The 21,833-nt window shown below is 46.6% G+C and overlaps 1 protein-coding gene and 1 long non-coding RNA gene across 14 annotated transcripts in view; one reads left to right on the forward strand and one right to left on the reverse strand.

Annotated features, from left to right (window-relative positions):
- Positions 1 to 21,833, reverse strand: part of SLC20A2 (solute carrier family 20 member 2) — a 116,931-nt gene that overhangs the window by 9,394 nt on the left and 85,704 nt on the right. For all 13 annotated transcript variants that reach the window (XM_024986262.2, XM_059882233.1, XM_059882232.1 and 10 more), the window contains 5 exon segments: positions 19,148 to 19,264; positions 14,141 to 14,344; positions 12,222 to 12,789; positions 3,132 to 3,317; positions 1,887 to 1,971 (listed from right to left, as the gene is read on the reverse strand). In XM_024986262.2, the coding sequence (XP_024842030.1) occupies positions 1,887 to 1,971; positions 3,132 to 3,317; positions 12,222 to 12,789; positions 14,141 to 14,344; positions 19,148 to 19,264 (1,160 nt within the window).
- On the forward strand, positions 1,968 to 21,482 carry LOC101906779 (uncharacterized). The gene is made up of 5 exons (XR_240419.5): positions 1,968 to 2,883; positions 11,937 to 12,303; positions 13,833 to 13,948; positions 15,480 to 15,598; positions 16,577 to 21,482. It is a non-coding gene; the product is annotated as an uncharacterized lncRNA (long non-coding RNA).

Raw genomic sequence — 21,833 nt, forward strand, 5'->3', positions numbered from 1 at the left:
CTTCTCCAGGGGGATCTTCCTGACTCAGGGATTGAACCCAATCTCTTGCATTGTAGGCAGATTCTTCACCATCTGAATTACCAGGGAATCCCAGTTACACTACTATAAATCTATTCAAATCCTTTACATTCCTAAGTACTTCTGTCTTCATTTGTCACAGGCTTAGACATAGTAATTTCTGAGTTCTAACAGCTTTTCCCTTGTATTTTTAGTTGCTATGTTATTTGGATCACAAAGGGCCCAGAGTCCCATGGCTTCACTATTAATGAGGTCTTTTGTTGATATAAGGTGGTATTCTTTGCTGTCATTTCAACTTTTTGAGGATGTTTCCAGATTAAGTCCATCACCAAGCACTAACAGCAACAGAATTACTGAGACGCAGGGGAACCAGACAGCATCTGTATTACAAGGCATCTAAGGTGGTCTTTCCATTTTCCAGATTAGATAACTGAAACCTAGAGGCTAGTGACCCTATTTGTAGTTATTTTAATTATAGTTGATTTACAATGTTATGTTAGTTTCAGGTGTAAAGCAATTCTGTTATATATCTATATTATATATACACACACACAGGTTCTCGTCCGCTATAGGTTATGTAACATATTAAGCTTCATTCCCTGTGCAGTAGGTCCCTGTTGTTTAAAGTTTTATATGTAGTAGTGTGTATCTGTTGACCCCAGACCCTTAATTTACCGCTCCTTTTCCCTTACCCCTGGTAACCATAAGTTTGTTTTCTATGTCTGTGAGTCTGCTTTTGTTTTGTAAATGAGTTCATCTGTACATTGTTAATTAGATTCAATACATAAGTGATATTGTGGCGGATTCATTTTGATACTTGGCAAAACTAATACAATTATGTAAAGTTTAAAAATAAAATTAAATTTAAAAAAAATAATAAAATAAATTTGTATAGAGAAGGAAAAAAAATAAGTGATATCATATGATATTTATCTTTCTCTGTCTGACTTAATTCACTTAATATGACAACCTCTAGGTCCATCCCAGTTGCTACAGATGGCATCATTTCACTCTTTTTTGTAAGCCTTTCACACTTAGCAGTGCTTGTTTGCAGACACATGGGTGGGAGTTTTGAGACTGGGTGTGGGGAGGCCGTGTCTGTCACAGTCACCGTGGTCCCTCGGTGCCCAGAACAGCACCGCACACACAGCAGAACAGGTGAGTTTTTCGAATGACAGGAGCCACTGGACCTAGGAAAATCTGCATGGGCCTCTGTTTTGCTGAAGTTAGTGGCTATGTTTGTATACCGGAGGTCCCTGGGGATATTTCAGAATTCCCCCAGGTTTTCAGCAGCCCTGGGTTAGCAGACTTGAGTTCCAGCCTGGCCCACCCTGGGGCTCCCTTGGACAACTCCCAGAGTCTGTTTCCTCTTTCTTCATCTTTAAGGCTCCTTGCAGCTCCAACATCTCAGCACTAGACAAGGAATTAATTCCCTCTCACCCTGAGCTCTAGAGCCTGATATCAACAGAGGTTAATATCATCTGCAATTGACTTGAAGGCTGCTCTGACCACCATACAGAAGAGAAAACTGAAACAACACGTCTTACACTTACATGAGCGATTTGTGCCTGTATCTGTCCCCCATCCACTCCCAGGCCCCTTCAGAGGGTGTGAGGGGACTGAGTGATGTGTCCCTCCACACCCTACCCAGGCCTACGAGCATGTTCATGGACACAGGACCTCAATGCAAAACCCCCAGTGAGGGAACCAGGACACAGGGAAGGAGGGCGGGGAGGGCCCAGAGGGGCTGCTGAGAAGAAAATGCCCCCCCCGGAGACCCCCGGTGACTCTCCTGTCCGAGTGCACACCCAGAGCCGCCCCAACTACCCCCCACCACCTCGCCCTGGTCACCAGGCCAGGCCTCCTACCTTGCAGTGTGTGGTGCTGACTGGCAGCCCGATGTTGGAGGCGATGACCACGGTGAAGGCCGAGGCCAGTTCGATGGTGAAGCCGCTGTGGGGGAGATGGGAGGCCGTCAGGGCATCACCAGGGGCTCGCCAGAACCTCCTGGTGGACTGGGCTGCACAGCACCAGAGCTGGGACATCGCGGCAGCATCACACGGCACTTGCTGCGAGGCCGTGCTCAGCCCTAAGGAGTGAGTCCTGTCTCCCTGCTGGGTTTTCAGAAACCTCACCTGAAGGAGCTGGGCCAGGAATACCTGCCACAAGGAAAACTACACACGTCGTTTCTAAATGGACGCAGGGAAAACCACACTCTTGTTTCAAAAATGTGTACTTATTATTATAAAGGAGTGACTTTTTGCTCAGATTACTAGTTTTTCTTCAAATCAATGCTAGAATCTTTCGTTAAAATGAATTTCAAGACCTTTTACAATAGGTGGTGGTGGTGGTTGAGTCACTAAGTCATGTATGACTCTTGCGACCCCATGGACTGTAGCCTGCCAGGTTCCTCTGTCCATGGGATTCTCCAAGCAAGACTACTGGAGTGGGTTGCTGTTCCCGTCTCCAGGGGATCTTCCCGACCCAGGAATCAAACCCGGGTCTCCTACATTGCAGGCAGTTTCTTAACCAACTGAGCTATGAGGGAAGCCCTTAAAATATGTAGTTCTGAATTTTAGTTGTACTTGGAAATTCTCTTGTGTATTTATTTGACCTCTAATATTTCTAAATATCTCCAAAGGAGGACCACAGGAAGCCAGGTGGGAGGCTCCAGACCCCACCCCAGGGCAGAGCACCCCACCCCCCACCACACCCGCTGAGCCCAGGCAGCCCAGGAAGGATGTTATCACCCGAGGGCAGCAGGTGACAGCGGCCTCCCGCCAGCAGGTGGAGCCGGTGAGCGGAGAGTGTTGGGACAGGCAGTCCCCGCCCACCTTTACCACTGGTTCTCTGGACCTCAGGCCGGTAAGACCCCCAGAGGGATGGGAACAAGGGCTGCAGGTGGATTTGCGTCTTCTCTTCCCTTCCGCGTCTGCCTCCGTTCCCATCCCTCTCCCCGTTCTCAGTGCCACCGCGGATGGGGGCCAGCAAAGGATGAGGGCGATGGGGGAGATGGTGTTCGGAGCCGCCCGCTCTGCGAACCGCCCCCACCCCCAGAACAGGCTGTGCAGGGGGACATCGACACACCCGCTCCGAGGCTGCCCCCTGCTCACCTGGACGGCGTGATGGGGGTGAGGTCCTTCCCCATGGTCTGGATCACTCGTCTCCCCCACACCCAGAGGCCCGTACAAATTCCAACCCCTCCATAAAACAGCAGCCAGACGGGAGTCGCGGCTTCTTGCAGGACCGCACCTTGTTCATAAATCAGCCACAGAGCCACCAGGGGCCCGATGGCATTACTAGGAGAAAAAAACAAAGCACACAAGTAAATTGTACAAGTGTCCACACATACAGATGATGCTGTATACAACATTCAATGACTTCTCAGTCTTGAGAACAACCTATCTTACCGCATTTGTGGTTTGCCTGTGTAATCTCTAAGTGATGATAACCATTTAGCCATTTTTTTTGGTTATGGCTAAAATAAACAAAAAATTTACCATTGACTTTTTAAGTGTCACTGGAAAAGACACGGATGCTGGGAAAGACTGAAGGCAAAAAGAGAAGGGAGTGGCAGAGGATGAGATGGTTAGATAGCACCACTGACTCATTGGACATGAATCTGAGCATACTCGGGGAAACAGTGAAGGCCAGGGGAGCCTGGTGTGCTGCAGGCCATGTGGGCGAGGAGCTGGGCATGACTTAGCGACCAAGCAATCACCGCCACTGCCCAGTTCAGCAGTGTTAAGGACAGTCACACTGTTGTTAAACAGGCCTCCAGAAATTTTTAATCAGGAAAATCTGAACCGCTATACCCATTAAATAAGAATTCTCTTTGCCTTTCCCCCTTCCCCCAGTAACCACCACTTTACTCTGTCTCTATGAATTTGACGGACTACACCAGGTTTCTCACGTAAGTGCAAGCATACGGTATTTGTCTTTTCATGACTGGCTTATTTCACTTATCAGAATGCCTTCAAGATTCATCGGTGGTGTGGCATATGACAGAACTCCCTTCCTTTTTAAGGAAGAATATCCCACTGTGTGTGTGTGTGTGCATACACACATCATGTCTTGTTTATCCATGCATCTGTTGATGGACACTTCAGTCGCTCAGTCGTGTCGGACTCTTTGCGACCCCATGAATCGCAGCACGCCAGGCCTCCCTGTCCATCAGCAACTCCCGGAGTTCACCCAAACCCACGTCCATCGAGTCGGTGATGCCATCCAGCCATCTCATCCTCTGTCGTCCCCTTCTCCTGCCCCCAATCCCTCCCAGCATCAGAGTCTCTTCCAATGAGTCAACTCTTCGCATGAGGTGGCCAAAGTACTGGAGTTTCAGCTTTAGCATCATTCCTTCCAAAGAACACCCAGGACTGATCTCCTTTAGAATGGACTGGTTGTATCTCCTTGTAGTCCATGGGACTCTCAAGAGTCTTCTCTAACATCACAGTTCAAAAGCGTCAATTCTTCAGCGCTCAGCCTTCTTCACTGTCCAACTCTCACATCCATACATGACCACTGGAAAAACCATAGCTTTGACTAGATGGACTTTTGTTGGCAAAGTAATGTCTCTGCTTTTGAATATGCTATCTAGGTTGGTCATAACTTTCCTTCCAAGGAGTAAGTGTCTTTTAATTTCATGGCTGCAGTCACCATCTGCAGTGATTTTGGAGCCCCAAAAAATAAAGTCTGACACTGTTTCCACCGTTTCCCCATCTATTTCCCATGAAGTGATGGGTTGCCTTTATCTCTTGGTGATTGTGAACAGCTGCTGCTGTGAACGTGGGTGTGCAGATGTCTCTGAGGCCATGTTTCCCATCCTTTTGGGTATATACCCAGAGGTGGAATCGCTCCATTTTTTGCGGAACCTTCAGACTGCTTTCCACAGTGGTCGCACCATTTTACATTTCCACTGACAGTGCACAAGGGTTCCAGTTTCTCACGTCCTTGCCCACACTTGCTACGTTGTTTTTACAGTAGCCATCTTCATGGTGGTGCGACTGAAAGATCAGAGGAAGTGGACACAAAAACCAAGCTCTTCTTTCCTTCCTTTCTTTCTCTCTTTCCATTTTCATTGCCAGCACAGCTACTAACATCAACTACCAGTGTGGGGCAACCATGTCAGCCTCCCCACAAAGGAACCACAAAGCATATATCTATTTCTCAGGCCAACCGTGCAAAGTAGGCATTGGTCTCCTATTTTACTGATGAGAAAACTGATGCTAAAATCATGTCACTAGCAGGAAGCAAAACTGGGATGTGAGTTAGGATTCACTCAGGTGCTCACCCCTCCCCGAGACCCATGGTTGTCACTCAGGCTCTTGACAAGCACACACTGTCTTTTTTGGGGGGGAGGGTTCCACAGCCTTTTTTAAAAAATTAAGACTTTAAGTCTCCTTATCAACAACATCCCCACCAGAGTGGAACATCAGGTACAACTGAGGAACCCACAGTGACACGCTGGAATCATTCGAAGTCCACAGTTTACACTAGGGCTCACTGTTGGTGTTATATGTACTATGGGTTTAGACAAATTGACATGTATCCATCATTAGCATATCCTATACTGCCCTAAAATACTAGCATATCCTTAGGAGCCCCTGGTGGCTCAGACGGTAAAGGGTCTGCCTACAATCAGGAGACCCGGGTTCAATCCCTGGGTTGGGAAGATCCTCTGGAAAAGGAAATGGCAACACACTCCAGTACTCTTGCCTGGAAAATCCCATGGACAGAGGGGCGTGGTAGTCTACAGTCCATGGGGCTGCAAAGAGTAGGACATGACTGAGTCACTTCACTTTTACTTTTCACTTTCATGAGAAATGTTGGTCTACAGTTTTCTCATAAGGACTTTGGTTGTGGTATTAGGTTAAAGCTGCCCTAACAGAATGAGTGAGGAAGTATTCCTTTTGCTTCTGTCCTCTGAAAGAAATTGTAGGAAAGTATAATTTCTTTCTTAGAAGCTTGGTAGAATTCACCAGTAAACCCATGTGGGCCTGGTGCTTTCTGATTTGAAAGATTGTTAATCATTGACTTAATTTTCTTAATAGATACAAGCCTATCAGGTAGTCTGTTTCTTCTTGTGTGAGTTTGGGCAGGTTCTGTCTTTCAAGAACTGGTCCATTTTATCTAGCTTATCAAATTGGCGAACATAAAATTATTCATAGTATTGCTTTTATAGTATTATTAACTTTTTTTTATTGTCCATAAGATCTATAGTGATGTCTACTTCTCCATTTCTGGTATCAGCAATTTGTGTTCTCCTTTTCCCTTAGTTAGCCTGGCTAGAAGCCTATAAATATCATTAATATTTTCAAAGACCCAGCTTTTAGTTTCATTGATTTTTCTCCATTCATTTCCTGATTTTAATTTCATTTATTTAGCTCTAATTATTATTTCTTAACTTCTGTTTACTTTGGATTAAGTAATAATTTGCTTTTTATTTCCTAGGCTGGAAACTTATTGATTTTACATCTTTCTTCTTTCCTAGTATATGAATTCTGGAGAAGGAAATGGCAACCCACTCCAGTAGTCTTGCCTGGAAAATCCCATGGATGGAGGAGCCTGGTAGGCTGCAGTCTATGTGGTCGCTAAGAGTCAGACACGACTGAGTGACTTCACTTTCACTTTCATGCATTGGAGAAGGAAATGGCAACCCACTCCAGTGTTCTTGCCTGGAGAATCCCAGGGACGGGGGAGTCTGGTGGGCTGCCATCTATGGGGTCTCACAGAGTAAGATATGACTGAAGCAACTTAGCAGCAGCAGCAGCAGTATATGAATTCAATGCTATAAACTTTTTTCTAAGCATTGTTTTTGTTGCTTCCCACAAATTTTGATGTGTTTTCAATTTCATTTAGTTTAACATATTTTAACATTTCTCTTGGTATTTCTTCTTTGTTTCATATGTTATTTAGAAGCGTGTGGTTTAATCTCCATGTATTTGGGGATTTTCTAGTAATCTTTTGTTACTGATTTATACACAGTTGATCGATGGTCTGTTTTGCTCAAATACGTCCTTAATGATTTCTGCTGCTGGATCTATCCACGTCTCCTCTGTCTGAAATCAACACAGTTACTCCTGCTTTCTTTTAGTGTTAGCATGCTATACTTTCCTTCTTCCATTTACTTTTTTTTCCTTTTTTAAATCCAATTTACTTTTAAGCTGTGTTTTTACATTTCAAGTGGGTTTCTGGTAGGCAACAGCGAGTTGAGTTATGTTTTTTGACCCATTCTGATAATCTCTTGTCTTTTAACTGGTGCATTTGGATCACTGAAATTCAAACTGATTGCGGGCATAGCTGGATTAGCATCCACCGTATCTGTTGGTGCTTTCTATCTGTTGGTGCTTCCTATCTGTTGTTCTTGTTCTTTGCTGCTATTTTTGTCATCTGCCTTTTTTTTTTTCCCCTTCTGTTGTTTTAACTGAGCATTCCATATGATTCCTTTTTCTCTCCCTTCTTCACATATTGGCTATACTTCTTTTTTGCTAACTTTCTAAGATGGTTGCCCTAGAGCTTGCCATATATACCTAGGGTTAATCCAAATCCCCTTTGCAATAACATTATTACTACTTTACTGGTAGTGTGCAAGTGTGCAAGTGTTAGTCACTCAGTTGTGTCTGACTCTTTGCCACCCCATGGACTATATAGCCTGCCAGGCTCTTCTGTCCATGGAATTCTCCAGAATATATACTCAAGAATACTGGAGTAGGTTGTCATTCCCTTCTCCAGGGGATCTTCCTGACCCAGGGATCAAACCCAGGTCTCCCACATTGCAGACAGATTCTTTACCATATAAACCATGTAAGTTAAGTGTAGATAGCTTTAAAAAATAACCCTAGTTCCACCCTTCCATCCCTTGTATCATTGCTATCACTCATTCACTTAACACAAGCATACATAAGTGTGCACACATGTGCACACACACACACGTAGCTTAATTCAATTATGGCCTCAGAGCAGACACTGTATCATTTCTATTTTTTAAAATTTGTTGATGTTTTTATATATTAAACTAAATATGTATATATATATATATAACATATACATAAACATATAATTGACTACACTATTGGTTTTATTGTTCTGAAATAATTCTTATTTGTTAGATCAATGAAGAAGAAGAAAAATTAGTTGTTCTTTTTACCTTCACTTAGCCCTTCTTTGGTGTTCTTCCTGACTTTATGTAGATCTGAGTTTCTGACACACATTATTTTCCTTCTATCTAAAGAATTCCTTTGAACATTTCCAGCAAGGCAGGTCAGCTTTTCACAAATTCCCTCATTTTTTCTTTGTCTGAGAAGGTCTTTCTTTCTCTTGAAGACTTCCTTTCACTTTTAAAGGACTTCACAGGGTACTCAAGTCTGATTTGGTGGGATTTCCCCTTCACAAACTATTTCACTCCACTCTCTTGATTGCAGGGTTGAGGGGAAGTCATATATAATTTTTATCTTTGTCCCTCTATATCTATAGATACCTCTGTATCTCTGATTTTTCGAAGTTTAAGTCTGATGTGCCAACGTGTACTTCTTGTGTATCTGTCCTGCTTGGCGCTCTCTGAGCTTCCTGATCTGCGGTCTGATGTCTGACATCAGCTTACAGAGACCCTGCCGCTGCCGTGACTCAGGCAGGCATCTCCTGTGTTCCTTTCTTTCCGTCTCCTGCTGCTCTTCTCATTACACTGCGCCTTTTGTAGTTCCCGGGTTCCTTCAGTGTTCTGTTCTGTGTTTCTTCGATCTATGTTCTCTCTGCTTTTTGAGATTATATGGACACACCCTCAAGCTAAGAGATTCTTTCCTTAGCTGTGTCCAGTCTACTAATAAACCCATCAAAGGCATTCATCATTTTTTTAAAGATAATTTTATTTATTTATTTATTTTTGGCTCTGCTGGGTCTTTGTTGCTATGAGGGCTTTTCTCTAGTTGTGGCCAGCAGGGCTACTCTCCAGTTGCAATGCACAAGCTTCTTACTGTGGTGGCTTCTCTTTTCGGGAGCACAGGCTCTAGAGCATGGGCTCAGTAGTTGCAGCTCTCAGGCTCTAGAACACAGGCTCAACAGGCTCAGTTGCTTCATGGTATGTGACATCTTCCTGGCCCAGGGATCAAACCCATGTCTCTTGCATTGGCAGGTGGATTTTAAACAACTGAGCCACCAGGAAAGCCCCCTGCGTTCTTCCTTTCTATTACAGTGTTTTTGATCTCCACTGTTTCTTTTTGGTTCTCTTAGGATTCTCATCTGTCTGCTTACCTGTCCATCTAATGGATGCCTATTTTGTCCATCAGATACCTCAGCATATGAATCATAGTTGTTTTAAATTTCCTGGTCTGATAATTCTAACATCTCCCCCATATCGGTTCTGCTATTTGCTCTGTCTCTGCCAGTTGTGTTTTTCGCTTTTTGGTGTGCCTCGGAAATTTTTCTTGATATGCAGATGCGATGTCTTGGGTAGAAGGAACTGCTGTCAATAGGCTGTTAGTGATGTGGTGGGTCTGGGGAATGGAGAAGCCTTCTGTGGGTCCTTTGATGACCCCTTTGATGAGGTCTTGGTCTCTCACTGAGACTGTGCCTCTGAGCTGTGAACTTGGCAAGTGTTTCTCAGTATTTCCTCCCTCCTTATGTGAGACAGGATAGCTGGAGTTGGGAGTTTACCTTCTCCGGAGGGGAAGCCCAGGGCAGTCTGGAGTGTGTTTCCCCTTCCAGGTCAGTTAGCCTGTAGTAATCCCCTGCAGGCTGGGCTCTGGTGACCCGGTGTCTCCTGAGTGCAGCCTGGCTAAGCACACGATCTCTGTTCTGTCTAGTGGCTGCTTTCCTTCCCCCCCAGAGCAGGAGGGATTCCTCTTCCCTGATACTCACTGTTAGGGCTTCTGGATAGTGGGCCCCCCCTACCCTGGGTCCCCCAGAGCCTTAACTCTACTTGTCCCCCCTGAGCCTCCAGGGCCCATTGCTCCAGTGCAGGATTCCATGGCTCTCAGCACAGTATCCACTCCTGAGTCCCTCCTCCAGGACTCCCTGCATTTTTGCCTCTCCGACCCTGGGGGCAGTGGTTTGTCCTGTGCTCTCCTCTCCCTTTGAGATCCAAGAAGAGTTGTTGACTTTTCAGTCTATTTGGTTTTCGCTTGCTGTCAGGATGTAGTGATAACTCCCAAGCTCCCTACAGGCTTTGAATGACGCCTGTGGTTCCAGCCCACCCTCCACAATCTGGAGACCGAGTCACAGAGAGCTATCTTCCCACGTTGGCGTCTCTCTAACTGCGTGGCCCTGGGCAAGAGTCACATTTCTGAGCTTCAGATTCCCGGTCTCTGAGGGGTATCACTTAGAACTGCAGGCTTCCCTGTGGCTCAGACGGTAAAGAATCTGCCTGCAGTGTGGGAGACCCAGGTTCGATCCCTGGGTAGGGAAGATCCCTAGGAAAAAGAGAGTGGCTACCCATTCCAGTAATCTGGCCTGGAGAATTCTTTGGACAAAGGAGCCTGGCAGGCTACAGTCCATGGGGTCACAAAGCATCCCACATGACTGAGTAACTAACACTTTCACTTCCTTTCACTTAGGACTACAAAGGACTGTTCTGAGTAGGCCTGGAGTAAGTTACAAGTGCCTCAGCTCTGAGGACTGGTACACACTTAACACCCACTTGTTGAGTAAACAGAAGCCCCCTCCTCACTGCTACACTGTTATTTCTAAACCTTGCTTTCATCAGACTACATCCCTGCTCAAAAGCTTGAAGATCAGCCTCCAAACTGCAAACAGCTGCTCTATACTCTGGCCACCTGCGGCAGCTACCGCCTAGACTCTTCCTTGGCCTTGAAATGCTGTTTTGGGGTGTTCTGTTACTTTCCCAGGAGTATGCCTTTCTTGTCTCCTTAACTGGAACTTAGTTCTAAAGGAAAGGGATCCAATTCATAACGTGTTGCTGGTACCAGGCTTTCCATAAATAATTTGTGATAAGGAGGAGGAAATGGGCTGGTGGCGGAGGGGAGTAAAAAATTATTAAGAGAGGACAGAACATAGTGCCCCCAATAAAATAAGATGGCAATGCCTAGGTGACGCTGAGCAGAACATAAGCTGTCCAGGCCTCTTTGTGTGGCTAGAAGACATCTTTTAAAAAGAACAGAAACGCAGCTGCACATGGTGTAAAATGGAGTCATATAACTGGGCCAAAAAAATATAATGATGAAAAAAAAAAATAAATAAAAAAATATATAAAATGATGGCACATTTCCCTCGTTTGGACGGAAACATTAGGCTGCATAATAACTATAATAGTGAAAATGTCTGGACATTGATTATGGGAAAGGACTGTTCTTATCTTATTATATAAGCACCTCCCCTTAATCCTCATAGAAATCTCCTGCATTGGTACTAGTTTTACCCCCATTTCACAGATTGGGACACCGAGGCTTTGGAAAATTCAGTGACTGATCCGGATGCCTGGCCAGACTCTATGCACTCCTACACATTCTGGCCTGCACGCCCAGCTGACCTGAGCTCTCCATGCTCTTGCTAGTGATTCTTTCCGGAAAACCCACCAGGCACACTCCTGCCTTGGCCTTGCAGTGCTTTCCCCTCTTCCGGAAGGTTCTCCAAAGATGCCCCATAGCCGTGCCCTCAGTCCCTGCAGGTGTCCCTTGGGGACCCTCCTGACTGGAGCGGCCATCCAGCACAGCGGCCCCCGGGGTCTCCAACTTTCCCCTTCTGACACGCAACGCGGTCTGCTCCACTACAGGAGCTACTTGCTCACATAGGACCCTTGTACAACTTGGGGGGAACCTGGGTACTTCTCTCTCTGCCTCAAAACCAAAAGGCACTGATGCCAAATGGCACTGGACTCCGGCCAGGGTAGGAAGCCGGGACAGTTTGGGCAGAATCAGGGCTCCAAGCCCAGCTCTACTGATTCCACCTGTTGTGATTTCTGACCCCAGGCCAACTCTCCCTGCATCTGGTTCACTCAAAGATCTGCGCGATGAAGATGCAGGTGCTGCACTTGTGGACAAAACCTGGCGTTGGCACACCCCGGGCGGTTGCCACCTGCGTGGTTCCAGGGTGGGCCAGGTATCTGCTGTGCCCGCCCCGCCCCCTCACCCTGACCCCGCCCCTCACCATCACCAGGCCCCTCCCCTCACCCCACCGCTTCACAGGACCACGCCCATCACCCATCCCCACCCCGGCCCCGCCCTGACCCGCCCCCGCCCCGCCCAAGTTCTGACCTCACATCATTTCCGCCATGCGCGAAGGAGCCGAAGCAGGCGGTGAGGACCTGCAGGAAGTGGAAGAGCAGGTGCACCTCGGGTGAGTCCTTCTCCTCCTTCTCCTCGTCCGCCGGGTCGTCGCGCGGCGGCTCGGGCTCGGCCAGCGGGGGCGCCAGCCGGACCTCCACGCCGCCCTCCTCGGCCTCGATCTCCGCCTCGGCCACAGCGTTGCAGTAGCTGGAGTAGCTGTCGTAGCGCAGCCGGCGGCGCGAGTAGGCCACGGCATCGGCCACCAGCTTCTCGCTGTCCTCGGGCGCGGGCGTGTCGCCGCGGCGTGTGGCCAGGCCGGGCAGCCCGCAGATGGCCGCGGTGTAGCACGTGTAGCTGTTGTTGCGCCGCAGCTGCCGCGGGGCCCCGTCGGCCGGCCGCTCGTCGCGGATGCGGTGCAGCAGGTCCTTGTAGAGCCCCGAGTCCTTGTGCACCGTGTGGTACACGTGGCCGTCGGCCCGCGCCGTGCCGTCGAAGCCGAAGGTCCCGTTGGATACGGGCGACTTGGTGGTGCCGTGCGTCATGGACAGCGCCCGGCCTGCGGGGACAAGGGGCAGACTGAGCCTGGCCTGAAGGGGACAAGGGACAGACTGAGCCCGGCTGAAGGGGACAAGGGACAGACTGAGCCCGTCCTGCAGAGACAAGGGACAGACTGAGTCCACGCCTGGGGTGCTGTGGGGCCACCATGTCAGCTCAGGAAGGCTGGACAGTGAGGGTTTTTGCATTTTCCCACCGTACTCTTTATTTTCCAACTTGACTAAGCAGGCCATGCAGTATGGTAAAAATAAAAAGGGAAACTTGGAAACATACAGCAAAGGGTAAAACTGACAACACGGCATGGCAGTTAAAAGACGATGCTGCACTCTCCTAAAATGCGGAAGCACTCTTTCCTTTTCCAGGAACGGGTAGGAGGAGGATCCGTATCAGGAGCTTATTTTACAGAAAACTTGCCCCATTTCCTGTGAGATACACACTCCAAGTGCTCCTTAAAAATAGGACACAAATGAACCCACCTATGAAAGAGGAACAGTCACAGGGAGAGAACAGACCGGTTCTTGGGGCGGGAGGAATGGAGGAGGGATGGAGTGAGAGGCTGGGGCTAGCAGATGTAAGCTCATAGGAGGGATAAACAAGGTCCTACTGTACAGGGAACTATATTCAATATCCTGTAATAAACCCATAATGGAAAAGAATATTTTTAAAAAGGATGTGCATATATATATATATATATATGTATACACACACATATATATCACTTTGCTGTACAGCAGAAGTTACCATGCTGTTTAATCAACCATATACTTCAATTAAAAAAAAAGGCTGGTGGACACAGTCAAAGGCGGTCTGTCAGATCAGTTGGCAGAGATCATTCTCTTTCTTGGCCAAGTTGCAGATCCGGCCTGGACCGAGGTGCCAGCACCCCTGCAGGGAGGCGGGCCTGGCAGAGGCAGGAGCTGGCCCATCACTGTCCACAAACACTGTGGGAGAGAGGACCCCCGCTATGGCCCTGATGGTTTCTGTGATTCTCTAGTGGGACCACCGCCCCGGTTCCAACGTCAGCTTTCTCTCTGCATCTCCCAGGAGGAAGGTGTTTGTATACAAAGCTGGATAAACTGATAATCCGATCTCCGGCAGTTAGTTGACTGCATGTGGAAGACACAGCTGAGGGGCCCAGAGATGCTGCTGGGAGACTGCAGGTAAATGGCTCTTGGAGGAAAGTCACGGGACAGGAACAAGCCTGGTCTGGGACTGACCAAACCCTGGGCCCTTCAGCCCCTGAGTTTTCTCTGGGGACACTTGTGTGCACTGGAGCCTCGTTGCCACATGCAGGCCAACTGTCCCCCCAAAACTGCCTCTGCCGCGTGCCACCCCAGCCCCCAGGGACTTACCATATGGGGCCCGGGGGTGGTGACCCCCCGACATGCTTTCTGAGGTCCCCGAGGGATCCGCAGCTGAGCCCGTGAGGGGGACAGTGCTGTCATCGTGAGCCTTGGCACCTGGCAGCTCTTTAAATACTGGGGACTCCACTTCCTGAATTTTATTGAGACTTTCATCAGAGGCTCTTGATAAAGCACATTCTTTTTGTAATTTGCCTGAAGAAAATAAGAGTCATAACTGAAAATTTGGGAAGAGAATTCTTATTTTTGACGAATGAATATAAAAATAAACATTTATCGTGATACTTTCATACTTTGGGAACAAAAAAGGGAAAATAAAGTGGACAATTCAATCTGGGAAACAGGCTAGAAAATTCAGCTACGGAGGGAAAGATGGAGGCTCAGCCCTGAGTTATCTTATCCAAAAGCAACAAAAACGACAGGATTAGATCTGATTCCCAAGGTAAACATTCTGTAAATTCTACAACCATCTAGACCGGCCTTCTGTTTTCTTAAACTGACCTCAGAATCACTGAAATGTTTATCCTTTTTGTCTTCATACATACTGTTAGGGTCTGTTTGCTTTTCTTCTGTTCAACAAGAGACTGCGCTCAGATTTCCTCAGGTCACCAAGTCTTAGAAAACAAGTAAATCATTTTCCTCAAAAGGAACAGAGAAATTCTGCTTACTTTGAAAAATCCTCTACTTTCAAAAGAAACCAGGGATTTTCAAAAAGTGGATTTGAAGCTGGAGTGCACTCTTGGTAATCAGATCTGGTATGTGGATTCCTGGTCTTGCTGCCTCACAGTTCCCTGAGGAAACAGCTAAGCTCTAACCTACCCAACCGACACGGACACAGTCTTCTCGGTTCCTCTGCTGGATACACTCATGCATCACCCTCGTTTCTGTATTTACCTAGACAGATCACTTCAGTCTCTGTTGTTGTTGTTGTTCAGTCACTCAGTTGTGTCCCGACTCTTTGCGACCCCATGGACTACAGCACACCAGGCTTCCCTGTCTTTCACCATCTCCCAGAGCTTGCTGAAACTCAGGTCCACTGAGTCGATGATGCCATCCAACCATCTCGACCTCTGTCGTCCCCTTCTCTTCCTGCCCTCAATCTTTATACCTCTATCTCTATATTTATCTAAGTCTAAAAGACAGATTTAAAAAAAAAACAAAAACTAAGTTTGTTTACTACACGGAATAAATAAAGGTACACACAGGTTTCTGACCTCAAGCTGCTTACAGTGTAGATGAGAAAAGTTAATATCTGTAAAGATTATAATAACAAATTTTTTAAACTGTGTTTTTTGGTTTGTTTTTTCTTGTTTTGGGCCACACTGTGCAGTTTGTCGGATCTTAGCTCGCCAACCAAGGATCAAACCTGGGCTTCTGCAGTGGAAGCATGGACTCTTAACCACTGAACCATCAGGAAGTCCCCCCAAAATGTGTTAACGTATGAAACAGGTATTACCATTTTCTGTATTTTATAAATGAGCAAATTGAGGCCCAGAGAGACTGAATCACGGGGCTGAAGGTCACTCAGGCGGTAACATGCAGTCAGTTCACTGTCCACGCCCTTAGCCATAGTCTGTATTTAAATGAATAGAACAAGGTACCTATATGTTGAAATGTCAAAATACATGTCATTGGCCAAAAAAAAAATCTCTTGGCAAGCCAGACTGGGTAGTAATGTCATTTTCCTACTGTAACATTACAGCCTAAAGGTGGGAGCGAAGATTTCATGGTCCATAACTCAGGGAATTAGTGCAGGACAGGGAAGCCTTGGCGTGCTGCAGTTCATGGGGTCACAGAGTCGGACACGACTTAGCAACTGAACAACAACAATCAGAAAAAGCTTTAAACATCAAGAGCGTTCAAGTTTAGTTTATCACTCCCACTGGGGTTAAACCAGACAAGCAGGATGTTTAAGGTGGGGGGGTGGGGTTCCTTCTCAACCAAGAGCAGGGAGCGGCTACCCAGGAGAGGAAGCAGCAGCTGGATATGAATCCATCATAGTGTGAAATCGCTACTTAGTTTGAAGTTGTATGTACTAATGTAGTGTTTTAATTATTAGTTTTTAAAACTTGCACGTGGCAAACTGGCTCTGTGTGTGTAGAATTCTGATTCTAAAAAATGTCTAGGGATCTCACTGGCGGTCCAGTGGCTGGGACTTCACCTCCCAATGCAGGGTACACAGGTTCAATCCTTGGTCAGGGACCTAAGATCCCCACAAGATCCCACGTGCCTTGTGGCCAAAAAACCGAAACATAAAACAGAAGCAATATTGTAACAAACTCAATAGACTTTAAAAATAGTCCACGTTAAAAAAAAAAATCTTAAAAGTCCAGATTCCTGTAACGCCTACCCCTATAGTCAGGCCCTCTGCCCCAGCCCTTGACAACTACCGTCTGGTCTCTGTCCCTACACATTTGCCTTTTCCAGATGTCATGTAAATGGAACCATAAGACGTGCTTCTGAGGCTGGCTCCTCCGACGTGGCACGATTAATGCGCCTGAGGTTCATCCACGCCGGTGCAGGCTCAGCAGCCCCCTCGTCTTCACTGCCGAGCAGCAGTCTGATATGTGGATGTATTTATTTCCATAAATACGTGTGTGTTTGTTCTGTGGATAATCCAGGTTTTTAGTTTTTGGTGATAGCAAATACAGCTGCTACAAATATTCATCTCCAGGCTTCTGTGTGAATTTAAATGTGCGTTTCTCTAGGGTAAACACCTAGGCGTGGGTAAGTGATTAACCTGATAAGAAACCATCAAACTCCTTTTGCGTTCCCACCAGGAGTGCATGAATGAACATTCCAGCCACGCCTCATCCTTGTCAGCATTTAGCACTATCCTTTTTTTTTTTCTTAAAGCCATTAAAATAGATGTGTGGGAATACCTCATTGTGATTTTAATCTGTTTCTGATGTCGAGCAGCTTTTCATGTACTCATTTGCCATTCATGTATCTTTTTTTGGTGAAACAGCTATTTAAGTTTTTTGTTTTAAATCGGATTGTTTTCTGAGCTTTCTTCATATGTTCTGAATACAAGTCCTTTGTTAGAGGACTTGCAAACACCTTCTCCCAGTCTGCAGCTTGTCTTTTCTCTTAATAGTGTTTCTTAGAGGGCAACGGTTTCTAATTTTGATGAAGTGCAATTTACCAACTTCTTTTATGAACTGTGTTTTTGGTATCAAACCTAAACATTCTTTGCTCTACCCAAGGTCCCAAAAGTTTTCCTCTTTTTGCTTCCAAAGTTTCATAGTTTTCTATTTATACTTATTATGCATCTTGAGTTAATTTTTTTTCCCCAAGGTGTAAGGCTTTAGGTCAAGGGTCTTTTTTTGGCATTTGATGTATCATTGATTGTATCAGTGATTTTCAGCAACTGACTCTGTTGAAAATCACTTGGCCATATTTGCACGTCTGTTTCTGGACTTTATCCTGTTCTGTTAATCTAGGTGTTTATCCCTTCGCCAGTTCCACATTCTCCTGTAGCTTTTTGTGGCATGGGTCCTTCATCTTTACTCTTCTCCAAATTTGTTTTGGCCATTCCAGTCCCTTTCCCTATAACATTTTTTAAATTAATGAATTGTTTCTTTTTGGCTATGTTGGGTCTTCGTTGCTGAGTGAGGGCTTCCTCTAGTTGCACCGAAGGGGGAGGCGGGGCGTCCCTTCATTATGGCTCACAGGCTCAGCTGCTCTCGGCATGAGGGATCCTCCTGGGGTCCCGTCCCCTGCAATGGCAGGCTGACCACCAGGGAAGTCCTCCATATACATTTTTAAAGTGACTTGTCTAAATCTACAAAATATCCTGCTGGGATTTTTGTGCATTAAATGTACAGATTGATTTGAGAACGGACATCTTTCCGGTATTGAGCCTTCCCATTCATAAGCATGGTAACGTCTCCTCGGTTGTTCAGTTTTTCTTTGAAATGTGGGTTTCAAATTCAGATATGTCCAGATCAAACCATGATTGTAAGATACACTCTGAGGCCAAAAGGAAATACTTCTTTTCTTTTGTGAGCCCTGTAAAGCGTGTGGCCATAAGACTTGGAATTCAGTCATGTTGCCAGTGACAGGAAAATAGCTGCTGCAGTTTTCTAAGCCAGGATCTTCTTTTTTAAAAAACTGCTTTCACAGAGGTATAATTTCCGTACGATGAAATTTATGCCTTTTAAAATGTGCAGGTAGATGACCTGTGACAAACGAATACAGACTATAACTACCCCCCAATTAAGACAGAGTCCTGCAAGGTTCCCTCCTGTGCCTGCAGAGCTCTGTTTTCGGTCCCTAAAGTGCCCTTCTGTCTCTAAAGCCCCCTCCTGTCCCTGCAGAGTCCCCCCAATTCCCCTTCTGCAGTGACTCCAGCAGCCACTGCTTTCTGTGGCTGTGGACTGGTGCCCTCTGGAGCCCTGCAGGATGAGTTTGTTTGTGCGTGGCTCCTCCTGGGAGTTCGCCCTCTTCATTGCTCCTCCGCCCTCTGCTGTATGAAGAGTTTGGTCATCCACTCACTTGTTAACGGGCCTGTGGCTTGTCTCCACTTCTTGGCTAGTATGACTTAATTTGTGTACGAGTCTCACTTCTTCTCTTGGATAAACACCTAGGGGTGGAATTACTTAAGTCATATGGTGAATGTTTGCTTAACTTCATAGGAAACTGCTAAACGAACTTTTCCCATCGTTGTACCAGTTTTTGTTTCACCAGAGATGCGTGGGAATTCCAGTTATCACACTCAGAATCTGCTCTTTTTACCTTTCACCATTCTTGAGGGAGGGCAGTGCTATGCTGCTGATTTGCTACCTGCCGTTACCCACGGCAACGAGGACCTCATTCTTACCAGGATCCCAAGTTATCCAGGAAAAGTCTGAGCCAGAAAGCAGGCAGGCGCCCTGAGACAGGGCCCGGCCTGACCGTGGTCGTGTTCCCTCTGGCACTTAGGATCACGGTGCATGATGCCTGCAGGCTTAGGAATCAGAGCCTTTGTGCAAATCAGAAGAACAGAAGAGCACTTACCTGTTATCTTCCTCCGCATCCACGGACACACAAAGAGCCACACGAAGAGGGCGAACAGCAGCGCGACCCCGAAGGAGATGAGGGCGATCGCCCACATGGGGAGGACCAGGCCCATCACTGGGGACAGAGGGGACACAGCTGTCACGGGACACGTCTCCAAGGCCGGGTGTGACATCCCCACTCCTGCCATGCGCCGGCCCTGAAGTGCATCATCTGGATTCTGTGTTTAATAAAACTCTCAGCCACAACACTGTGCTAGACTTCTTCTGGGGAACAAAGTCTTGTGTTTAAGACTCACGACTGGGACTTCCTGGGTGATGTGGTGGATAAGAATCCACCTCTCAGTGTAGGGGACATGGGCCCCTGGTCCAGGAAGACTCCACATGCCTCGGAGCAACTAAGCCTGTGTGCCACAACGACTGAGCCCATGCATCCTGCGGCCCGGTTGCTCTCGGGCACTAGAGCTCCGCAAGAGAAGCCACTGCAGTGAGAAGCCCATGTACCACGACAAGGAGTAGCCCCTCTCCACAAGTAGAGAAAGCCCACGACGAAGACCCGACGCAGCCAAATAAATGAATTATAAAATTGTAAAGAAATAATGGAGATGTACTATTTGCCTTGTGACTCTGTTGTTAACTCAGTGAGTAAGCTGATCATTAAAAAGTGACCAACTTGGCACAAACGACATATTAAGTTGGGAATAAACCCATTTACAGTATTATCTCAGTACCTAAATTCCCGAGTGGACAAACGGGGGCAAGAAGGGGTCTGTCTTCCCTCCCGATGCCCGCCCCCGCCTCCCCAGGGCAGCCCGTAGCCCAGGGCTGCAGCGGCCACAGCAAGGCTGGCGGCCGCCTCTCTGGTTTCTCAATAGTCAGCAGCCCGGCTTTAAATGGACATGACGCTTGGACCACACACACAAACCTTTTTTAAAGTCAGCTTAAATTGAGAAACAGCAGACGCAGGAAGAGTCTGCTGCTCCGCTTTGTAACTGCTGGACAGCAGGGCATAAATTTCTTGGGAGAAACGTGCCTTCCTTGTTCCAGAAAGAGGAGAGTGACTCCCATCACTGGAGACCTGGCACCACCACCAAGATGGGTCTGCACAAACAGACCTTGCCACGCTGTCTTCTCTCCTGTTAGCTTCCTCCGTATGTTTCCTGGCCTCTTTCCATAATTTATCACCCTCTGTCAAAACGGTACATAAGTCCTGAAGTCTAACTGCTTCTCTGAGTGCTCATTTCTTTTCTGTGAAGGCTTTCATATGCATAAATAAACCCTTTTATTGTTTAAAAAAAAAAAAAGTCAGCTTAGATAGAAAAGTGTTTTCAAAGGACACTGACTTTCAAGCTCAATTCTTCTTTCAAGGGCCAACTCATGGAATTACAACACAGAAAAGCTTTTCACTGCTGTCCGGTCCAGCACACAGAGTTGCCATTCCCTCAGTCAAGAAAAAGGTGGAAGGTGGAGAGACATCAGGCTTCCCTGCCCTGCAGGGCCCCGAGCCCAGCTCCCCTGGTGACACAGGTGTGATGCAGACACTCACAGATGCCCCCTCGCACAGGCACAAGGCGACAGGCACGAGAGCACTCACTAGAGCACTGCCTGTAACAGGAAGAGTTTGTAAGACAAGTGACCCACGCATCATCATGGAAGCGTGGAGCCAGCGTGGCGCGTAGCGTAAAATAAGGTCGAGATAAATGGACTGATAAGAAGAGATGCTCTTGTCTAGTCAAGTGAGAAAGGCCAGCGAGATCACGGTGTGTGCAGCACCACCCAACTTATGTCTAGAAGAGAAACACTGCCGTTTCCCCGCCACGGCCAAGTGTACACTCCTGAACAGATCGTAAAAGTTCTGGGAAGAACCAGCGGTCACTCCTGTGGAGGGACGGGAAACAGGAGGGGTCTCTCCCTGTGCTGTACACTACCCATCTTAAGCACAAGGCCACCCACCCCGGCATCTCACTCCCAAGCCCGAGGCCTTCAGCACTATACCACATTCTTTCTAAATAGAAGGAGAGAAGGGCTCTTAGTCACAAGCACATGGATAATGACAAAAACAGAGAAGGCAAAGAAAAAAAAACTGTAAAAAGACTTCAATAACTTGAAAAGCAGAAACTCAGTCATTTGGGAAGCAAAATCAGGTCTATGTATCTGCTTGTTCGTTTGCTAAAGGGTCCTATAGCACTTACTTTCTGCTTTCATACTGCTAACTTTGAAAATTTATAATAAGCACACACTTTTGTAAATTGTTAAACTTTTTTTAGTTTGAAATAAATGAACTGTTTAAAACTCTGCTCTTAAATAAACCTCTAATGCTGCAGGCTTTGTTACTATTAACTGTTCTTTTTTTTTAATATAAAACTGACTTTTTTTTTTCCATTATTTTTTTCATTGGCATATAATTGCTCACTGTTAACCATTCTATAAAAAGTAAGGGTGGCTCAGACGGTAAAGAATCCACCTGCAGTGCAGGAGACCTGAGTCTGATCCCTGGGTCGGGAAGATCCCCTGGAGAAGGGAATGGCAACCCACTCCAGTATTCTTGCCTGGAGAATCCCATGGACAGAGGAGCCTGGAGGGCTACAGTCCATAAGGTTGCAAAGAGTTGGACAAGAACCATTCTCTCTCTCTCTCTCTCTCTATATATATATATATATATTTATATATAAATCAACTGAAAATTA

The sequence above is a fragment of the Bos taurus genome, chromosome 27 (genome assembly GCF_002263795.3).
Source record: "Bos taurus isolate L1 Dominette 01449 registration number 42190680 breed Hereford chromosome 27, ARS-UCD2.0, whole genome shotgun sequence".
In the NCBI taxonomy this organism is placed as follows: domain Eukaryota; kingdom Metazoa; phylum Chordata; class Mammalia; order Artiodactyla; family Bovidae; genus Bos; species Bos taurus.